This window comes from Capra hircus, chromosome 11, assembly GCF_001704415.2.
Source record: "Capra hircus breed San Clemente chromosome 11, ASM170441v1, whole genome shotgun sequence".
NCBI classification, from domain to species: Eukaryota; Metazoa; Chordata; class Mammalia; order Artiodactyla; family Bovidae; genus Capra; species Capra hircus.
The window spans coordinates 99,877,722-99,895,162 of NC_030818.1; the positions used below are offsets into that span (position 1 = coordinate 99,877,722).

General features: G+C 45.4%; 2 protein-coding genes across 13 annotated transcripts in view; one reads left to right on the plus strand and one right to left on the minus strand.

Moving 5' to 3' along the window:
• Positions 1-2,783, minus strand: part of FNBP1 (formin binding protein 1) — a 134,658-nt gene extending 131,875 nt beyond the window's left edge. For all 12 annotated transcript variants that reach the window (XM_018055969.1, XM_018055970.1, XM_018055979.1 and 9 more), the window contains exon 1: positions 2,493-2,783. In XM_018055969.1, the coding sequence (XP_017911458.1) occupies positions 2,493-2,516 (24 nt within the window). In that variant the 5' untranslated portion in view covers positions 2,517-2,783. The remainder of the gene's footprint in view (positions 1-2,492) is intronic.
• GPR107 (G protein-coupled receptor 107) overlaps positions 12,134-17,441 on the plus strand; it is a 56,559-nt gene continuing 51,251 nt past the window's right edge. The window contains exon 1 of the mRNA XM_005687302.3: positions 12,134-12,306. Within this exon, the coding sequence (XP_005687359.3) occupies positions 12,166-12,306 (141 nt within the window). The 5' untranslated portion in view covers positions 12,134-12,165. The remainder of the gene's footprint in view (positions 12,307-17,441) is intronic.

Here is a 17,441-nt window from a genome sequence, read left to right on the forward strand (position 1 = left end):
TCTCACCACCAGAGAACTGGAGGTCGTTCTTCAGAATTTTAATCTGAAAATTTTTTAATCTCCCATTTTTCTTCTTTTTGTTTTTTTAAATTTTCTTTTTTAATCTCAAACTTTAATGAAATGAGGCAACTGAAAACAGACATTTTTGGTGCCCTTGTGCTTCTTGGAATTTAAACTCAAAATTTGCACTTCTCTTGGTACAAATTACAAGTTCCATTCTTTTCCCTCTATTAACCTCTAAACCACTCAAGGGCAAAGGGCGATACTCTAGTAGAATGCCTTTTTCTTTTTTTTTTTTTTTAACTCTTCATGGACAGGTCCTTCCTAGAGACAACAGATAACTAGTTCTTTCTCGTAAACCTTAACAAATGAGAAAAAATTTCAAGTAGTTTACACACCTTCTCCCTTAAAAATCTTTTCCAATTATTTTCACTGTAGGAAATTTCAATCCTAGAGAGTAGAAAACCTGGCAACGAGCCTTCCTGTACCCATCACCCAGGTTAGCAGTGACCCGCTCCTGTGCAATGTCATTTCATTCACATTCCCATCCACTATCACCCCAAACTCTTTTGAAGCAAATCTAAGGTTTCCTTTTACTTGCATGTATTCCAGTTCCTACTGATTTTCAACAACTTGCCTTTGCCTTCCTTTCCACCCTCTACCGGCTGAAAGAAGTGTACAGAATAACGCAGGGGATTGAGGCTGTCTTATCTGGTGTTTTCTCATAACTGCTATCATCCCACCGCCCATCCCTTTCTGGATCATCTTCTATAACATTCACTAACATCACCATGAAATGGCCACCATGGTGTTCAGTCCCTAAACTACAGCCCATTTCACTTGGAAACATATTGTATTCCACCCTCCCAATAACCCCTTTCTCTTGTTTGAACAAGCGAAAATAAAAATTGTGCCAAAATTTCTATTCTGTTGATAAAAACTTATTCTGATTAGTTCCCCCAGATAGGGTAAAAAGAGGCAAAGGGAGTGGAGAGGGAATAGAAGAGGAAAGAAATCCAACACTGAAAATGGTAGGCTCTGCCTAATTGGCTGTGTATAAATACTTAGGACCATCTGCTACTTTAAGAATGAATATTTGCAAACATCAGTCGAAAAGTTGCGATCCTTTGAATTCTCATTTAAGGGAACTACTGCCTTCAGAATTTTGGTATCAATAACAGTAGCTGCTTCTGAGCCTAAGAAGTGGTTATGTAAAAACAATTAAAGCAAAAAAAAAAAAAAAATTAAGGGAGGATGCGCTCTGTTTCTATAGCTGCTCTAACCTTTTATTTTGACGTGAGATTTCTTGGCCTCCACTCAGATAGCAACCACCACCCCACACTTTCTTCTCCACACCCTTTACAAATGGAATTCCGAAAGGAGGCACTTTCGAGTTCCTCCTGGGAAATAGCTCATCTTGAGGACGTCTCGGTACAATAACTGAGATTTCATCTCCTTCTTCCTCTGCACTCCGCTCTGCCCATCGCTTGCCCAGAGATCTCCTTAGGAATCCAGAGGAAGCAAGGAATCCAGAGGAAAACAAGCCCCAGTCCACAAGCCACAGCCTCTCCTCCCGAGGACCGCCAGTGCACCGCCTTGGCATCCGGGTCCGGCGAGAGAGGAGCTTGCAGACACCACGCCGCTTGTTTATCCATCCGCGCCCCGGGTTAAACATCCCGGCGGGGCGCTCCCTACCGCATTTCAGACTCTTTCCTCCCAGCGGTTAAAAAATACAAAACTGACCCCGCTAATGCCTGTTCCCGCAGGAGGCAACACAAGGCGTCCCTCTAACTCCTACTACTCTCCCCTCCAGGCCGAACGCCGCAATCCCCACATCAAATGCAAGATCTGAGTTGCCCCTGGGAGAATCACAAGCGCACCCCAAACCACCACAGGGCAAACGTCCTCGCCACTAGAGGGAAGACACCAGTTCTCACTCACCCCTGCACCCCCAAACCCAAGCCCTGGGACCCGGCCCCGCCAGGGCCGCCCCGCCCCCCGGGAGAGCGCCCGAACCACCCGCACCTCCTTGGAGACACAGCAGAGGACCGCGGGTCTGGACGCCGAATACCTAACGCAGCCCTGAAAATCCCCGGCCTTCCACGCCCCCATTGAGTCGGCCCGCCGCGCTGAAGAGAGGGGGGTCCCGCCCGAGCCTCTGATCAGGAGGTGCGGGGACCCAGATCCGCGCGCCGCGCTCGGGCTGTGGAGGGGACCCCCACCAGCGGCCCCTGCTCTGGCCGCCGGAGGGGGGAGCGGTTCACACCAGCCCCCCCTCACCTCAGAAGGGCGAATCTGGCGCGCACCTCCCGCGCAAGCCGAGGCCAACGAGAAGCACTCGGACCTGCGCCTCCCGCCAGGGCCGCAGAGACCTCCGACCGGCGCGCGATCTCGTCCACCGGGGGCAGCCCGGCCCGCGTCCCCCAGCCCAGGCGCACCAGGCACCTTTCCCCCAACTCCCTGCATCCTCGCGGGCCCGGCCCCTCACTCACCCAGAGCTCGATGCCCCAGCTCATGGTGCAGGGGGCGGGAAGGGGCGCGCCGCGCGGCGGGGCGCGGCTCTCCGGTCCCCCTCCCCAGCGATCCCGTCTCCCCGGGAGATCCCCCGCGATCGCGGAAAGTCCGTGCCCCGTGCGGCTGCCGCCTCCTCCGGCTCGCCGCTCCTCGCCTAGGGTCTCCGCGGCGCTCCTCCTCCCCGGTCGCTCCTCGGCAAAATGGCCCGAGGAAGCAGCAGCGGCGGTCGCCGCAGCGCCCGCCCGCCCCACACCCGAGAGCGAGGGGCGGGGGAGGGGCGGGGCGGGGCCGCGCTCCGGGGGCGGGGCCGGCCTGACAGCTCGCGCACGCGCGCGCCCCGCCCCCGGCCCAACCTCCCCTCGGGCGCCCCCCGCCCGCGTGGCCCGGGGGTCCGGAAGGACTTGCAGAAAGCAGGGGCCTTTGGTGGGACCTGGAGCCGCCGGCCTCTCCGCTGCCGTGTTGTTTTTTTTTTTTAAATTACTTATTAGCAGCCACACTCTCTGCTCTTAGGGACAAACCACTCGCCTCCGAACGGAGCCGGCCCCTGTTATTACGGGGGCTCTGCCGAGGCCTGAGGTTGCTCCCCTGCGCCGAGCGCTGCTTTGAATTTAAGGACCATGCTTTTCGTTGCTCAGCCATCAGAGCTAGCTCGAGCGGGTCTTTTCCCCTACCGCCGGGGAAGCCTTGGAGGCCCGGGGGGCCCTCACAGCCTTGGCCGGTTGGCGTGGGGCCAGGTGCAGTGCTGTCTGCATACTACACACAGAAGGACTCGGAGGCCGAGAGCGACCTAGCAGAGTGGCTGGGGAAAAGAGTCCAGGGGCGCACAACCGGTGATTTCTAATCTCTGAAACCGGTGATTTCCGACTTGTTCGGCCAAGAAACTCTCAGACGTTGAAATCACGTTGCCGGGTAGTGGGTGAAAAAAAGCAAAGGCTCTGGGTCCACAGACAGGGGTTTCTGGTTCCAGTCCCGCCACCCGTACTCACTAGCTGGGTGGCCTAGGACAAGGCCTCCATCTCTGTAGAAGCTCAGAGCCTTCTCCCCCACCTCCCGCCAAAGGGAGGCAGTAAGTACTCAGCTCAGCGAAAGATGACGACCACCTGTTACCCGGCCAGTGGTTGGTAAACTGATAACTAATTTTTAAGTAGATACGGACTCCTTTTCCCCTGCACTCCCAGAGTATACACAAATAACATTCCAGGATTGTGTGTGTGCGTCGCTGAGTCGTGTCCCACTCTTTGCGACCCCATGGACTGTAGCGCACCAGGTTCCTTTGTCCGTGGAATTCTCCAGGCAAGAATACTGGAGTGGGTTGCCATTTCCTTCTCCGGGGGATCTTCCCCACCCCAGGGACCCCTCGGGGTCTTCTGCATTGCAGGCGGATTCTTCACTGTCTGAGCCACCAGGGAAGCCTGATTCCAGGATTGGAACTGGAGAACTGTTTGGGTTCCGACTCCTTCCTCTGATTCACTAGGCCCTTTCTCCCCGAACTTTTCTTTCTTCGTCAGCTAATCCTACTCACTTTTCTGACTATCTGTGAACTCCTAAAATGGGCCCCATTTAAGAAGTGTTTCAGCTGCTTGTCTCTCTAATCCCACTACACTCAGCCTCAACCAGCTTATCATTCTTCTCCAAGAGAGGGTGGGGCAAGGGTGGTGTTCTACTCTTGCAGATAAACCAAGTCTACTTCCTTTGTTGGACAGGATCACAATAAATTTAAACTGTCAAACCTGTTTTGGTCTGTCTTTTTCCAGTAAGGAATTCCTTCCACCAGTTTGTTGTTAGTGTGTGTTTTAAATATTTTGTTCTCAGTTACCCGGTCTGGAAACTCTGAACTCCAATCCTGCTAGACCTGTACCCATCAGAACAGCCAGCCACTTACCTCCCAAGGTACATTCATTAACAGCTTGAGTGAGTTGGAGGGGTCAGAAACTCAATCAATACTGCACAGTTCAGTCTGCTATTTGGAAATGCTGAGTGAAATGCAGGTAATCTAACAGGACCCTGCCTCACAAATCACCTCAATTTCTTCCTGCCAAGATTTACTATTTTTTCAAATACAGTGATCTAATCTTGCTGCCTTCTAGAAGACTTATCAAAAACAGTGACTTGTGAAAAGATGCTAATCAGGAGGAAAAACAACCTGCAGCTCTAAAGAAGAGAAAGGGGGGGGGGCAAAGAGCAAAAGACAGCAGAAAGAGAGCGAGAGAGAGACCACATTAAAAGGAAACCTTTTAAGATGAGTAAGCAGGAAACAGTTATAGGAACCCATCAAGCCACAGCAGCAGTACTGTATGGAACTGGGTTAATTAGACCACACTGCAAATACCTTTAACTTCATTAAGTCTGGTGGTAACAAAAAAAGGGTTGAAGGTATCAGAATCGCCAATAAATGAAAGAAAAAGTCACCACTGATTTTAAAGCAATGGAAACAAACAGGATTCAGCATAAAAAGAAATAAGCTAGCAAAGAAAAAGATTAAATACAGCACAGTATTTTTTAGGAGGAACTAAATCCATTTCAGTTTCCCTTATAGTAAAAGGGAGTGAGTTTAAGAGAAGAACTTCTATTAATAAGTTACTGTGACTGACCTGCTTAGGAATCAGTTTTCACAAGAGGTATTGCAAATCCTGTGGCTTCCCCACTGGCTCAGTAGTAAAGAATCCATCTGCCAATGCAGGAGACGGAGGTTTGATCCCTGGGTCAGGAAGATCCCCTGGAGGAAATGGCAACCCATTCCAGTGTTCTTGCCTGGAAAATCCCATGGACAGAGGAGCCTGGGAGGGCTACAGTCCATGGGGCTGCAGGAGAGCCGGACATGATTTAATGCCTAAACAATTGTAAACCCCATCTATGTAAATACCGAAACGACCTCAGTTCAGTTCAGTTCAGTCCTGCAGTCGTGTCCGATTCCTTGCAACCCCATGGACTGCAGCATGCCAGGCCTCTCTGTCCATCACCAACTCCCAGAGTTTACTCAAACTCATGTCCATTGAGTCGGTGATGCCACCTAACCATCTCATCCTCTGTTGTCCCCTTCTCCTCCTGCCTTCAATCTTTCCCAGCAACAGAGTCTGTTCCAATGAGTCAGGTCTTTGCATCAGGTGGCCAAAGTATTGGAGTTTCAGCTTCAGCATCAGTCCTTCCAATGAATATTCAGGACTGATTTCCTTTAGCGTGGATTGGTTGGATCTCCTTGCTCTCAAGGGACTCTAAATTACCTAGGGGATCGGTTTGGGCTATATACACCTGTTTCACCTTTTAGGAACATGTGGAGAATACTGATTTACAAAGTTATGATCTTGGCAGGCAACTACATAAATTTCCACTGAATAATCTGATCACATGGATATTACTAAAACAAGGTATCTAGAAAATATAGACCCTGTACAGTTGCCATGGAGTTAGAGGTAAACAATTTTAATAGAGTCTTTCAGCAACTCCAATTCGTCTTGCTAGTATAAACATCTAATTCAGGGGCTTAGATGTAGAGATATCACTATCTAATCTATTTAAAAGGCTTCCTGTTCTTCAGTTACTAAGTCATGTCCAACTCTTTGCGATCCCATGGACTGCAGCACGCCAGGCTTCCCTGTCCTTGACTATCTCCCAGGATATTATCAAACTCATGTCCATTGAGTTGATGATAACATCCATTGAGTCAATGATGCCATCTCACCCTCTGTTGCCCCTTTCTCCTCCTCCCTCAATCTTTCCCAGCATCAAGGTCTTTTCCAATGAGGTGGAAAAGTATTGGAGCTTCAGCATTAGTCCTTCCAATGAATGTTCAGGGTTGATTTCCTTTAGGATTGACTGGTTTGATCTCCTTGCTGTCCAAGGGTCTCTCAAGATCTTCAGCACGACAGTTTAAAAGCATCAATTCTTTGGTGCCCAACCTTCTTTCTGGTCCAACTTTCACATCCGTACATGACTACTGGAAAAATCACAGCTTTGACTATATGGACCTTTGTCGGCAAAGTGATCACTCGGCTTTTTAATACACTAAGTGGTTTTGTAATTGTTCCATTGGGATCCTACTGTTCCACTACTTATTAGGTATGTGGCCATAGACAAGTGACTTAAACTCTCAGAACTTCACTTAAAACACGGACCTCCAAGGTTGTTGTGAGGCTGAAAGAAGGGAGCTGGCGGTGAGCACAGAGTGAGCACAGAGCGGATAGCCCCGCACAGAAAGCTCTAGAGCTTTGGTTGAATTATTTCCCTTCTCTAGGCCTCAGTTTCCTCCTCCATAAAATGGACATAATGCTTTGCTCCAAAAGTTACTGCAAAGATGAAAAGAAAGAACACATATAAAATGCTTAGCACATGGGGGCACAAGTATCAGTTCCCTATTTTTCCTCTTATTTTTTGGAGGATTTTTACTTCCTCTATCAAGGAAAGCAATCCTTTAAGCACTTCTGATGTGGCAAAACAGATTGTCTGAACTACCATTGATTGGTTGTCTATCACTGAAGTACTCTTCTTAAAGAAATTCTCAGGATTTCTTTTTTTTCCTTTAAAATAGCTTCCATCAGTTTCCAGCTTAAAATTCTCCATTTGTTTAGCATTCAAACTACTTACTAAGGACCCAAGAAAGCAGTGGAGTGGAAAAAGTTGGAGTGGGATAAAAGGAGAGCTCTGTCGTGAGTAGAATCTTAAGACTGCAACCAATTTTTGTACTCAATAATGGAATTCCCCTGAAGGTCTATAAAGATGTGCATAAAATCAGGAAAAACCAGTTGTCTGTGGCTGAGCAAGTTACACACTAGGCCACCAAATTGAGAAGTGGATTGAAGTTTTTCCTCCAACCTGCAGGATTCAAGATGTGTCAGGGGCTAGCTTTTCCAAGAAGATGACTCTGCAAGGAGCGTCTGTGGGCATTCCCCAAGCCCCAAGAGATGACATTTCAAGTCAAAGAATGAAAGTGACATTTGACTTGTGAATATATTGCCAAGTTCTAGTTTGACCTCCGATTCCCTGTACTGTGTTTATACAGAATTTTGATCCGAAATGTCATCTCTTTCGATAAGAAAGACAAGCAATAATCATAACTAGAGAATATTAACCCCATAATTACATTAAATATCTCTGGAAATTTCTAAACTGATGTCAAACATTATTAATCACACTAGATTCAAACTCCAAATTCTGCTACTAGTGGCAAACTTCAGTAGTTCTTGCAATGTTAGAGAAAACAGAAAAATAAGACCCACTTGAGTAAGAGGGTAAGGCTGAAAGTCAGGTTTAGGATATAGTCTTTCTAGCCCCTCAAGGCTTTTTCAGTCAGTAGCTTAAAGTTTAATGCCCCTTTGAAAATGTGGCCAGGGAGAGGCAAACCTAACTCATTCTGTTACTCAACAGGTCTATTCCCAGTTACACTATCATGATTATGCAAATAACCTGCTCTTGAAACTCTGAAATCATGTGCCTAAGTAAAACTGCCAAGACAGCATTTTCACAGAATTTGAGAAGTAACTATCTAAAAAACCCTTTACTTTCAGTTTAGTCCAGTTGTTCAGTCGTGTCCAACTCTTTGCAACCCCATGGACTGCACACCAGGCCTCCCTATCCATCACCAACTCCTGAAGTTTATTCAAACTCATGTCCATTGAGTCGGTGATGCCATCCAAACATCTCATCCTCTGTCGTCTCCTTCTCCTCCCACCTTCAATCTTCCCAGCATCAGGGTCTTTTCAAACGAGTCAGTTCTTCGAATCAGGTGGCCAAAGTATTGGAGTTTCAATTTCAGCATCAGTCCTTCCAATGAATATTCAAGACTGATTTCTTTTAGGATAGACTCGTTGGATCTCCTTGCTGTCCAAGGGACTCTCAAGAGTCTTCTCCAACACCACAGTTCAAAAGCACACTTCACTTTTAAGTCTTTGTAATTTGTGTTCCCTTTCTTTTGTTGTTCAGTTGCTAAGTTGCATCTGACTTCGACCCCATGGACTGCAGCATGCCAGGCTTCTCTGTCCTTCACCAACTCTTGGAGTTTGCTCAAATCTCTCAGTTCCAAACTAATGACCAGCACAATATAGTTCTCAAATACCTGAAGAAGCTATTTCTCATAAACTTCTGAACAGATGCCACTGGTATGTGACCCTGCGAAAGTCACATAATTCCTAAGTGAAAAGGAGCAAGGTATAAAAACCCAGCTTTGAGCCCTTGTAAAACTGTTTTCCAGAGACTAAAAGACAAAGGTCTCCTATTTTATAAATGAGTTATTCTAATATAAAATTAAGATTCTTCCTGATCAATCCATTTTTAGAAGCCTATTATTTTCAAATTTAAAACCAGAGATTCTCAAAAATGGTACCTCACTTTAAAAAGTATACAGTAACGCTCCCAAACATTGCAGATTGCCTTTAAAAATGAAGTGCGTGCGTGCTTAGTTGTATCTGACTCTTTGTGACCTTATGGACTGTAGCCCACCAGGCTCCTCTGTTTGTGGGATTCTCCAGGCAAGAATACTAGAGTGGTTTGCCATTTCCTCCTCCAGGGGATCTTCCCAACCCAGGTATCAAATCTGCATCTCCAGCACTGGCAGGCGGATTCTTTACCACAGAGCCACCTAGGAAGCCTCCATAAAAAAAGGAAACTGCACTTAAAAATCCCCATTTCTTTTGACTAGTTTGATACTGATGTGAGGATCAGTTGACTGTCTGGTTTCTCCTCTTCCCTAAAAGAAAGTATCAATTATTTTTTATTTCTTCCATGTTCTTTCATATTGCTGATTTTTAAAATGCTTTCTGAACATTTCTCTTGAATTTCACTTGATAAGATACTGGCTACTCAGATTCTGGGAGTTTATTTTTTGAAAATTTAAAAGAATTTTAAAAAATAATAAAATTTTAATAATCGGAATGCCGTGTATGGTATAGTACAAGAAGCACAGAGCCAGCTTTAAAGCAGATGAGGTTCAGTCCTGGATGCTTGCCCTGAATTACCTAAGTCCTTGTGTGATCCTGAGAAAATCATTTTTGAGTTCTTTGGATTTGTTTTCACATCTGTTAATAAGGTGAAAGGATTTGTTGATTTTCTAAGGACGCGTCCAGCCTCATAAGAGATTAATTTTTTATAACAATTGCAGGATAAGGATTAAATGCTAGGCTTTGTGGGCAAGGCCTGGATGAGAGTCATTTATAAATGATCAGACCACCCTTGAATAAATTTTTCTAACCAAGTCTTGTCTTTACGAAAGGAACAAAAATACAGACCGTACAAAGATTTCGTGGTCTTAAATGAGACTGTGTGCACAAAGACCCTGATGCTGGGAAAGACTGAAGGCAAAAGGAGAAGGGTGTGGTAGAGGGTGAGATGTGTTAGACAGCCTCTAACACGATGGACACGAATTTGAGCAAACTCTGGGAGACGGTGGTGGGCAGAGGAGCCTGGTGTGCTGCAGTCCATGCGATCACAAAGCGTAGGACATGACTTACTGACTGAACAACAGCAACATATAAAGTACTTAGCAGAATATTTGGCAAACTTAACTGCTTAATCAATAGATTAACTATTATCTCATTTGTGGATTTCCAAGACAATAAAGTTTCTTGTTCTAAGTTTCTTCATCTGTAAAATTGTGTAGTAAGATCAGACGAGAATTTTGTTCAAAGAAGTAAGATGACATATTCATGCTGCTGCTCCTGCTGCTGCTAAGTCGCTTTAGTCGTGTTCGACTCTGTGCGACCCCATGGACGGCAGCCCACCAGGCTCCCCTGTCCCTGGGATTCTCCAGGCAAGAACACTGGAGTGGGTTTACATATTCACAATACATGGCTAAAAATCTTAGGTTGGAGAAAGAAATTAAACTACCAACGAGTAAACATTGCCTTTCTATCTTCCTGGCTACACCTTAGTGCCCTACTTCTGTTCTTACAGAGGGTGTGACAGAACGTGTACTAGTTTTTGACCTGCCAGCAGTGCAGGACACCCCAGTTCGATTCTTGGGTCGGGAAGATCTGCTGGAGAAGGGATAGGCTACCCGCTCCAGTATTCTTGGACTTCCCTTGCGGCTCAGCTGGTAAAGAATCTGCCTGTAATGCAGGAGACCTGGCTTGGGAAGATCCCCTGGAGAAGGGAAAGGCTACCCACTCCAGTATTTTGGCCTGGAGAATTCCACGGACAACCCGACTGAGCCACTTTCACTTTCAAGAATTCACAGATTCATGACTTTGACTGAGATTGCACAGCTGAAAGATCTGGGACTCTCACCCCTCTGCTCTGTACTTCCCCTCCTGATTTTTGTTAACCTGAGTGCAGCACTTTATTCACTTTATTTTCATTTAGATATATCATGTTAACTTCAGTTCTAGTTCCAGTTAAAAACATCAGGAATCTGTCATAAAACACTGATAGTCATGCAGTATTGGGGGATTCCTTGTGGTTTTTATTTTCTTCTCTTTTGTTTAAATGATTGCCCACAAAGAGCATGCATTGTGTGGCAAGCCAAAAAAAAGCAAAACAAAAAAAACATCTAAAAACTAAAACCTAGCTAGTCTATTGGTAATTTTAATAAGCATTATCTTTTTTATAACTCCATGATAAAAATAGCGAATTGGAGGGAACAATCTACAAATTCTTTCATTAAAGGTCTCTCTACAAATTTGAAAGATTAGAAGCAAGGAAAATTTCCACACAGGATTAAGAGATTCATACTCTAGCGGTTGGATGAAATAGCATAAAGCGATATAACAGTATTTAGCATTTTCCACATGATTCCCACGTCAACCTGGAACAAATGACAATCTCTCAGAACTTCAGTTTGCTTACCAGTAAAGTGTGTGTGTGTGTCGGGTGGGGGTGGTAATACTTACACCTATCTCCTATCTCATCAGACTGTTCCAAGGATTACATGCAAATATGCACCCAAAAGGCTTAACGAAGTGCCTGATACGTTGTCCTTGTTTAGTCGCTCAGCTGTGTCCGATTCTTTCGCGACCCCATGGACAGGCTCCTTTCTGTCCATAGGATTTCCCAGACAAGAACACTGGAGTGAGTTGCCATTTCCTCCTCCAGGGGATCTTCCCAACCCAGGAATGGAACCAGAGTCTCTGTGTCTCCTGCACCGCAGGTGGATTCTTTACCGCTGAGCCACTGGGGAAGAAGTACCTCATAAAGGCTCAATAAATTACTAAAACCATCTCATCAAAAATTTGTGTTAAGTGCCTCAAAAAACAAAAACAAAACCACCTAAGGACTGATGACAAGCCACGAACTTGGTTTTTCTACCGAGTGAAGGCTGCTCGGGGCAATCGGTCCCATCAATCGAGGAGGCATTCCCCGCCTAGGAACGCCAGGTCCCTCGCTGGGCCGCCGGCGCGCAGGCCCAAGGTCGCTTTCAAAGCTCCGCGGGGCGGAGGCAACGCCGGGGTTGGTCCAGCCCAGCGACTGTTACCATGGCAACCGCCACAGGCTACCTACTGCGGGCGCACCTCTTCTGGCTAAACCGAAAAGTCCTCACAGCAGAGGCCAACTGAACGGCCTCGAAGTGTGCCCGCCCCACTCCCGAGACCGCAAACTCCAGGAAAAAGGCCACAGTCTCCCCGCCGCTGGCCGCAGAGAGCCCCCTTTCAGGCGCATCCGGCAGCCGCCGCCCTTTAACCCCGGAAGTGGGCGGGAGAGGAAGCAGCTGGTGATGCTGGAACAAACATGGCCGCCCCGGCGCCCTTCGGCTTCTCGGGCTCCGGCAGTCCTCGGCTAGCCGCCGGCCTCCGGCTGTTCCCGCTGTTGGGGCTGCTGCAGCTGCTGGCCGCGCCCGGCCTGGGCCGCGTCCACCACCTGGCGCTCAAGGTAAGGGCGACCAGGGCCTTGCAAGACCAGGGCGGGGGACAGAGGCCGAGGCCGCTCCCTGATGCTGAGGGGCAACTTTTGGCCCAGGGGAAGCGGGGGGTGGGGAGGTTGTCTATGTGCGATTGGGGTTCCCGCCTCTATTCCCAGTTGCGGACTCCCTCCCAGAGGGGTCTGTTGGGAACTGTGGGAATGGCGGGAGTCCTCGGTCTGTCTGGAAAAGGGAGGAAGAGAACTAAGAGAGGGGAAGGGGCTGAACTGCGGCGTAACCCCGAAGGACTCTCGGGGCCATGCTTGCAGTCCTGTTGGCTTCCCTGTCTTCCTTGCCGAGAGCAACTTGATTTTCCTCCTCCCTTTGATCTCCAACTTCTACGCCCGACTTCGCTCGTCTGCCGTCTCCTTTCGTTCATCCCCCTGGTGCCTAGCGGTTGGAAGGTGCGGGGAACCTTTGCCTCAGTGTCCCTGGTGGGCTTGGCGGTTTCTGGCCTGAGCAAAGCGAGCATCTCCAGAAGGAATTTCAAATCTCGCTTGAAATCCGTTACCGGAAACTTAAGCCCAGCAATGAAAATATGTTTTTGATTAGAAGCCCTTTTTATCCCTCGCTTCTGTCATTGTCTGTCTAGGGAAGAAATTTACGATAGGCCTAGAATGAACCCTTTGTATCCTGCTTTTTAACTCAAAACATGCCTCCAGGCGATTTAGCTGGCTAATATCCGAGACCAGGAAAAATAAATCGTTGTGACCCAAAGCCTTGTACATTATTCTCATTCTGCAAGGTATTCTTAACAGAGTAAGGTTTCAGCAGTGAGAAAGTTTGTCTTATTAAAACCCTGTACATTAACAAAGCAATGTATTTTGTGACTGTAGTTTAAAATACAGAATCTGGATTAAAAAAAAAAACTGACTAGACCCATACTGTTGTTTGTAAATAATAACTATCCTGATTGAAATGGTTGTCAACTGCAGGGAGAGAAGTGAGTCTTGGCTCCTTTTGAGAATATGCTGAAAGATATTGAATCTCTTCCCAGAAAATGCAGGTAGAAATGTAGGCAAAACTTCTTGGAATTTATAGGGCTTTGTAATCCTGCCAGAGCTTATCCATAGGCCTTAGTCCCCAGGCCTGTGACTCCAAGTGCCGAACTCCTAAAATTCTTTCACTTTATAGTTTAGAATCTTGAGTCTTAGGTGAAATCATGTAACTGAGTTTTTGAAGCTTATAAATTAGAGAATAACACTAATACTGAACCATGGACGCACTGAACCATGTGTCTTGGCTTTAGGCATGTCTAGAATTAAAATCAGATGGCCAGCATCATTAGGTAAATATCGACAAAGTTGATATAGAAGGAAAAGTATACTACCCTCAATGGGAGAAGCAACCTTAGTTGGTGTAATTCTGGTGATTGATTTCTCTACATTGTGCTACATTGCTTCAGTTCAGTTCAGTTCAGTCGCTCAGTCATGTCTGACTCTTTGCGACCCCGTGAATCGCAGCACACCAGGCCTACCTGTCCATCACCATCTCCTGGACATGAGCAAACTCACATCCATTGAGTTGGTGATGCCATCCAGCCATCTCATCCTCTGTCGTCCCCTTCTCCTCCTGCCCCCAATTCTTCCCAGCATCAGAGTCTTTTCCAATGAGTCAACTCTTCACATGAGGTGGCCAGAGTACTGGACTTTCAGCTTTAGCATCAGTCCTTCCAGAGAACACCCAGGACTGATTTCCTTTAGAATGGACTGGTTGGATCTCCTTGCAGTCTAAGGGACTCTCAAGAGTCTTCTCCAACACCACAGTTTAAAAGCATCAATTCTTTGGCGCTCAGCTTTCTTCACAGTCCAACTCTCACATCCATACATGATTACTGGAAAAACCATAGCCTTGACTAGACGGACCTTTGTTGGCAAAGTAATGTCTCTGCTTTTTAATATGCTATCTAGGTTGGTCATAACTTTCCTTCCAAGGAGTAAGCTACATTGCTTAATGTTTCCCATCTTTGTTTTCTCAAATACTTGGTGCCTGTTCCATAATCAGTATTGTACTTGTTTCTCTTCTCTTAAATAGTCTGACATTTTGCCTAAGAAAATGAAGTCACCTGAAGGGAGCCTGTCAGAGCAGCAACGTTATATTGTCTTATTTTGCTTGAGATTGAGAGAGAGAATTTCAACCATACACCAAAATAGACAGAATAGTATAGTGAATTCCCATGTAGCTGTAACCATTAACCAATGGCTAATTCTGCCCTATCCCCACACACATCCCTTCTCAGGTGCAGTCTTTAATTTTTAACTAGAAAATAAATCTTTTTTTTTGTTGTTTAATGTGTTTACTTATGTGGCTGCCTCTGGTCTTAGTTGAAGCAAGTGGAGTCTCAGTTTCTCAATCATGATCAAACCGACATCCCCTGCACTGCAAGGCAAAGTTTCAACCACCAGGTCACCAGAGAAGTCCCCCCTTCGTTCTTTATTCAGTTTTCTCATTCCATGTTACGTTCTCCATTATTCTTCTAGTCTTCTCAAATTCCTTGTCTTTTGTTTTTTAGATTCCTTAACTTTTGGAAACTCTTAAGGCATGGTTTATATACATTAAAATCCATACATTGTAAATGTTCAATTCAGTGATTGTTGGTAAATCTACTGAGTTATGCAGCTATCATCACAATCCAGCCATAGAACATTCCCATCACCCATGTAAGATCTCTTTTGTTGGTTTACAGTTAATTCCTAGTCTGACCTCCAGCCCCAGACAACCACTAATCTACTTTCTGTCTCTATAGATTTGCCCTTTCTGGATGTTTCATATAAATGGAATCACATAGTATATGGTCCTTTTGTCTGGCTTCTTTTACTTATGTTACTGAGGTTCATCCATGTTGTACTGTGTATTAGTAATTCATTCCTTTTAATGGCCAAATACTTTTTCATTGTATGAATATATCACCTATGCTCAGCCATTTACCAAAACATTTGAATGTTTGGGTTTCCATTTTTGTCTGTTGTGAGTAATATTGCTGCAAACATTCACATGCAAGTCTTTGGGAAACATGTTTTTGTTTTGGGGGGTTGATGGCTAGGAGTGGAGTAGAATTGTTGGGTCATATGGTAGATAGCTTCCTGGGTGGCTCAGATGGTAAAGAATCCACCTGCCAATGCAGGAGACACAAGAGACATGGATTCGATCCCTGGGTTGGGAAGATCCCCTGGAGAAGGGAATGGCTACCTACTCTAGTATTCTTGCCTGGAAAATCCCAAAGACAGAACAGCCTGGCGTGCTACAATCCATGGGGGTCACAAAAGAGTCAGACACGACTGAGCGACTAACTCTTTCACTTTTTTTTTCATGGTAGATTTATATTTAACTTTTTAAGAAAATGCCAAAGTACTTTCTAAAGCAACTGTACCATTTTGCAGTCCTAACAGCAATTTGTGAGGGTTCTGCTTACTGCATATTATGCCAACATTTGTCTTCATACTGTCTTCGAGTGAATCAAAGTCATCATATTGTTTGATCCTTAAAATCCATAAATGTTTCAGTATATATTTCAGTATGTACCTATAAAAAATAGGGACTCTTAAAAACGTAACTGCAGTATCAGATGACACCCTTATGGCCAAAAGTGAAGAGGAACTAAAGAGCCTCTTGATGAAGGTGAAAGAGGAGCGTGAAAAAGCTGGCTTAAAACTCAGCATTCAAAAACTACGATCATGATACTCAGTACCATCACTTCATGGCAAATAGTTGTGGTAAAAATGGAAACAGTGACAGATTTTTTTCTTGGGCTCCAAAATTACTGCAAACGATGACTGCAGCCATGAAATTAGAAGACACTTGCTCCTTAGAAGAAAAGCTACGACCAACCTAGACAGCATATTAAAAAGCAGAGACATTAACTTTGCCAACAAAGGTCCGTCTAGTCAAAGCTGTGGTTTTTCTAGTAGTCATGTATGGATGTGAGAGTTGGACCATAAAGAAGGCTGAGCACTGAAGAATTGATGCTTTTGAACTGTGGTGTTGGAGAAGACTCTTGAGAGTCCCTTGGACTGCAAGGCCATCAAACCAGTCAATCCTAAGGAAATCAATCCTGAATATTCATTGGAGGGACTGATACTGAGGCTGAAGCTCCACTTTGGCCACTTGATGAGAAGAACTGACTTACTGGAGAAGATGCTGATACTAGGAAAGACTGAAGGCAGGAGGAGAAGGGGATGACAGGATGAGATGGTTGGATGGCATCACCGACTCAATGGACACGAGTTTGAGCAAGCTCTGGGAGGTGGTGAAGGACAGGGAAGCCTGGTCTGCTGCAGCCCATGGGGTCACAAAGAATTAGACGTGACTGAGTGACTGAACAACAACAACAATGTCATTTAACAGAAAGAAAGATAATGTTTAATATCATGAAATACCAAATCAGGCTCAAATTTCCATTGGTCAGAAATGGATTTAAACTTTTTAAAAATCAGAATCTAAATAGTCTCCTCACATTATGAGTGGTTAATATACCTCTTAAGTCTGTCTTGATCTGGGGTCGGGGTGGGGGTCTCACTCCTTCCAGCTCCCCTGTACTGGATTGTGCTGATTTGTTTCCTCGTAGTGTAGTTTAGTGTGTTCACCTATACGTCCGTCCTGTGTGGCCTAGATTTGCAGATTATGTGTGTTTGTGTGTTTAAGAAAAACTAGAAATCCAGGCTTTCAAGTGAAACTAGCTAGCTCAAACTCAAATTTAAAAACAAAAGCAAAGCACTGTGTCGGCCACATGCAGCACATTTGTGGGCCAGTATGGTCAGTGGACCGCCAGTTGAGGAGCTGTTTAAAGAAGTGGCTGGGTAGGTGACCATAAGCTAGCTTAGTTAAATGTTACTCTGTTTTCTAAAATTCAGTTTGTGAGAAAAACTAAATTGACGCATCATTACCCCACTTGCTTTATATTTGAAAGCCGTCTAAAATGGGAAGTTATTGAGGAACATAAACCATTTCTTATATTCCAATATTTAGTGAAAAGTTTAAAACAACTTTCTAAAATAAGGGGGAAAAGGAGAAAAATATAGTAGTTGTCTATAAGGGTTATGGGATTTTTTTTTTTTTTTTTTTTAGTTTTGTCTCCATATCTACCCTTTCTTCTGAGCTCTGGACAAGT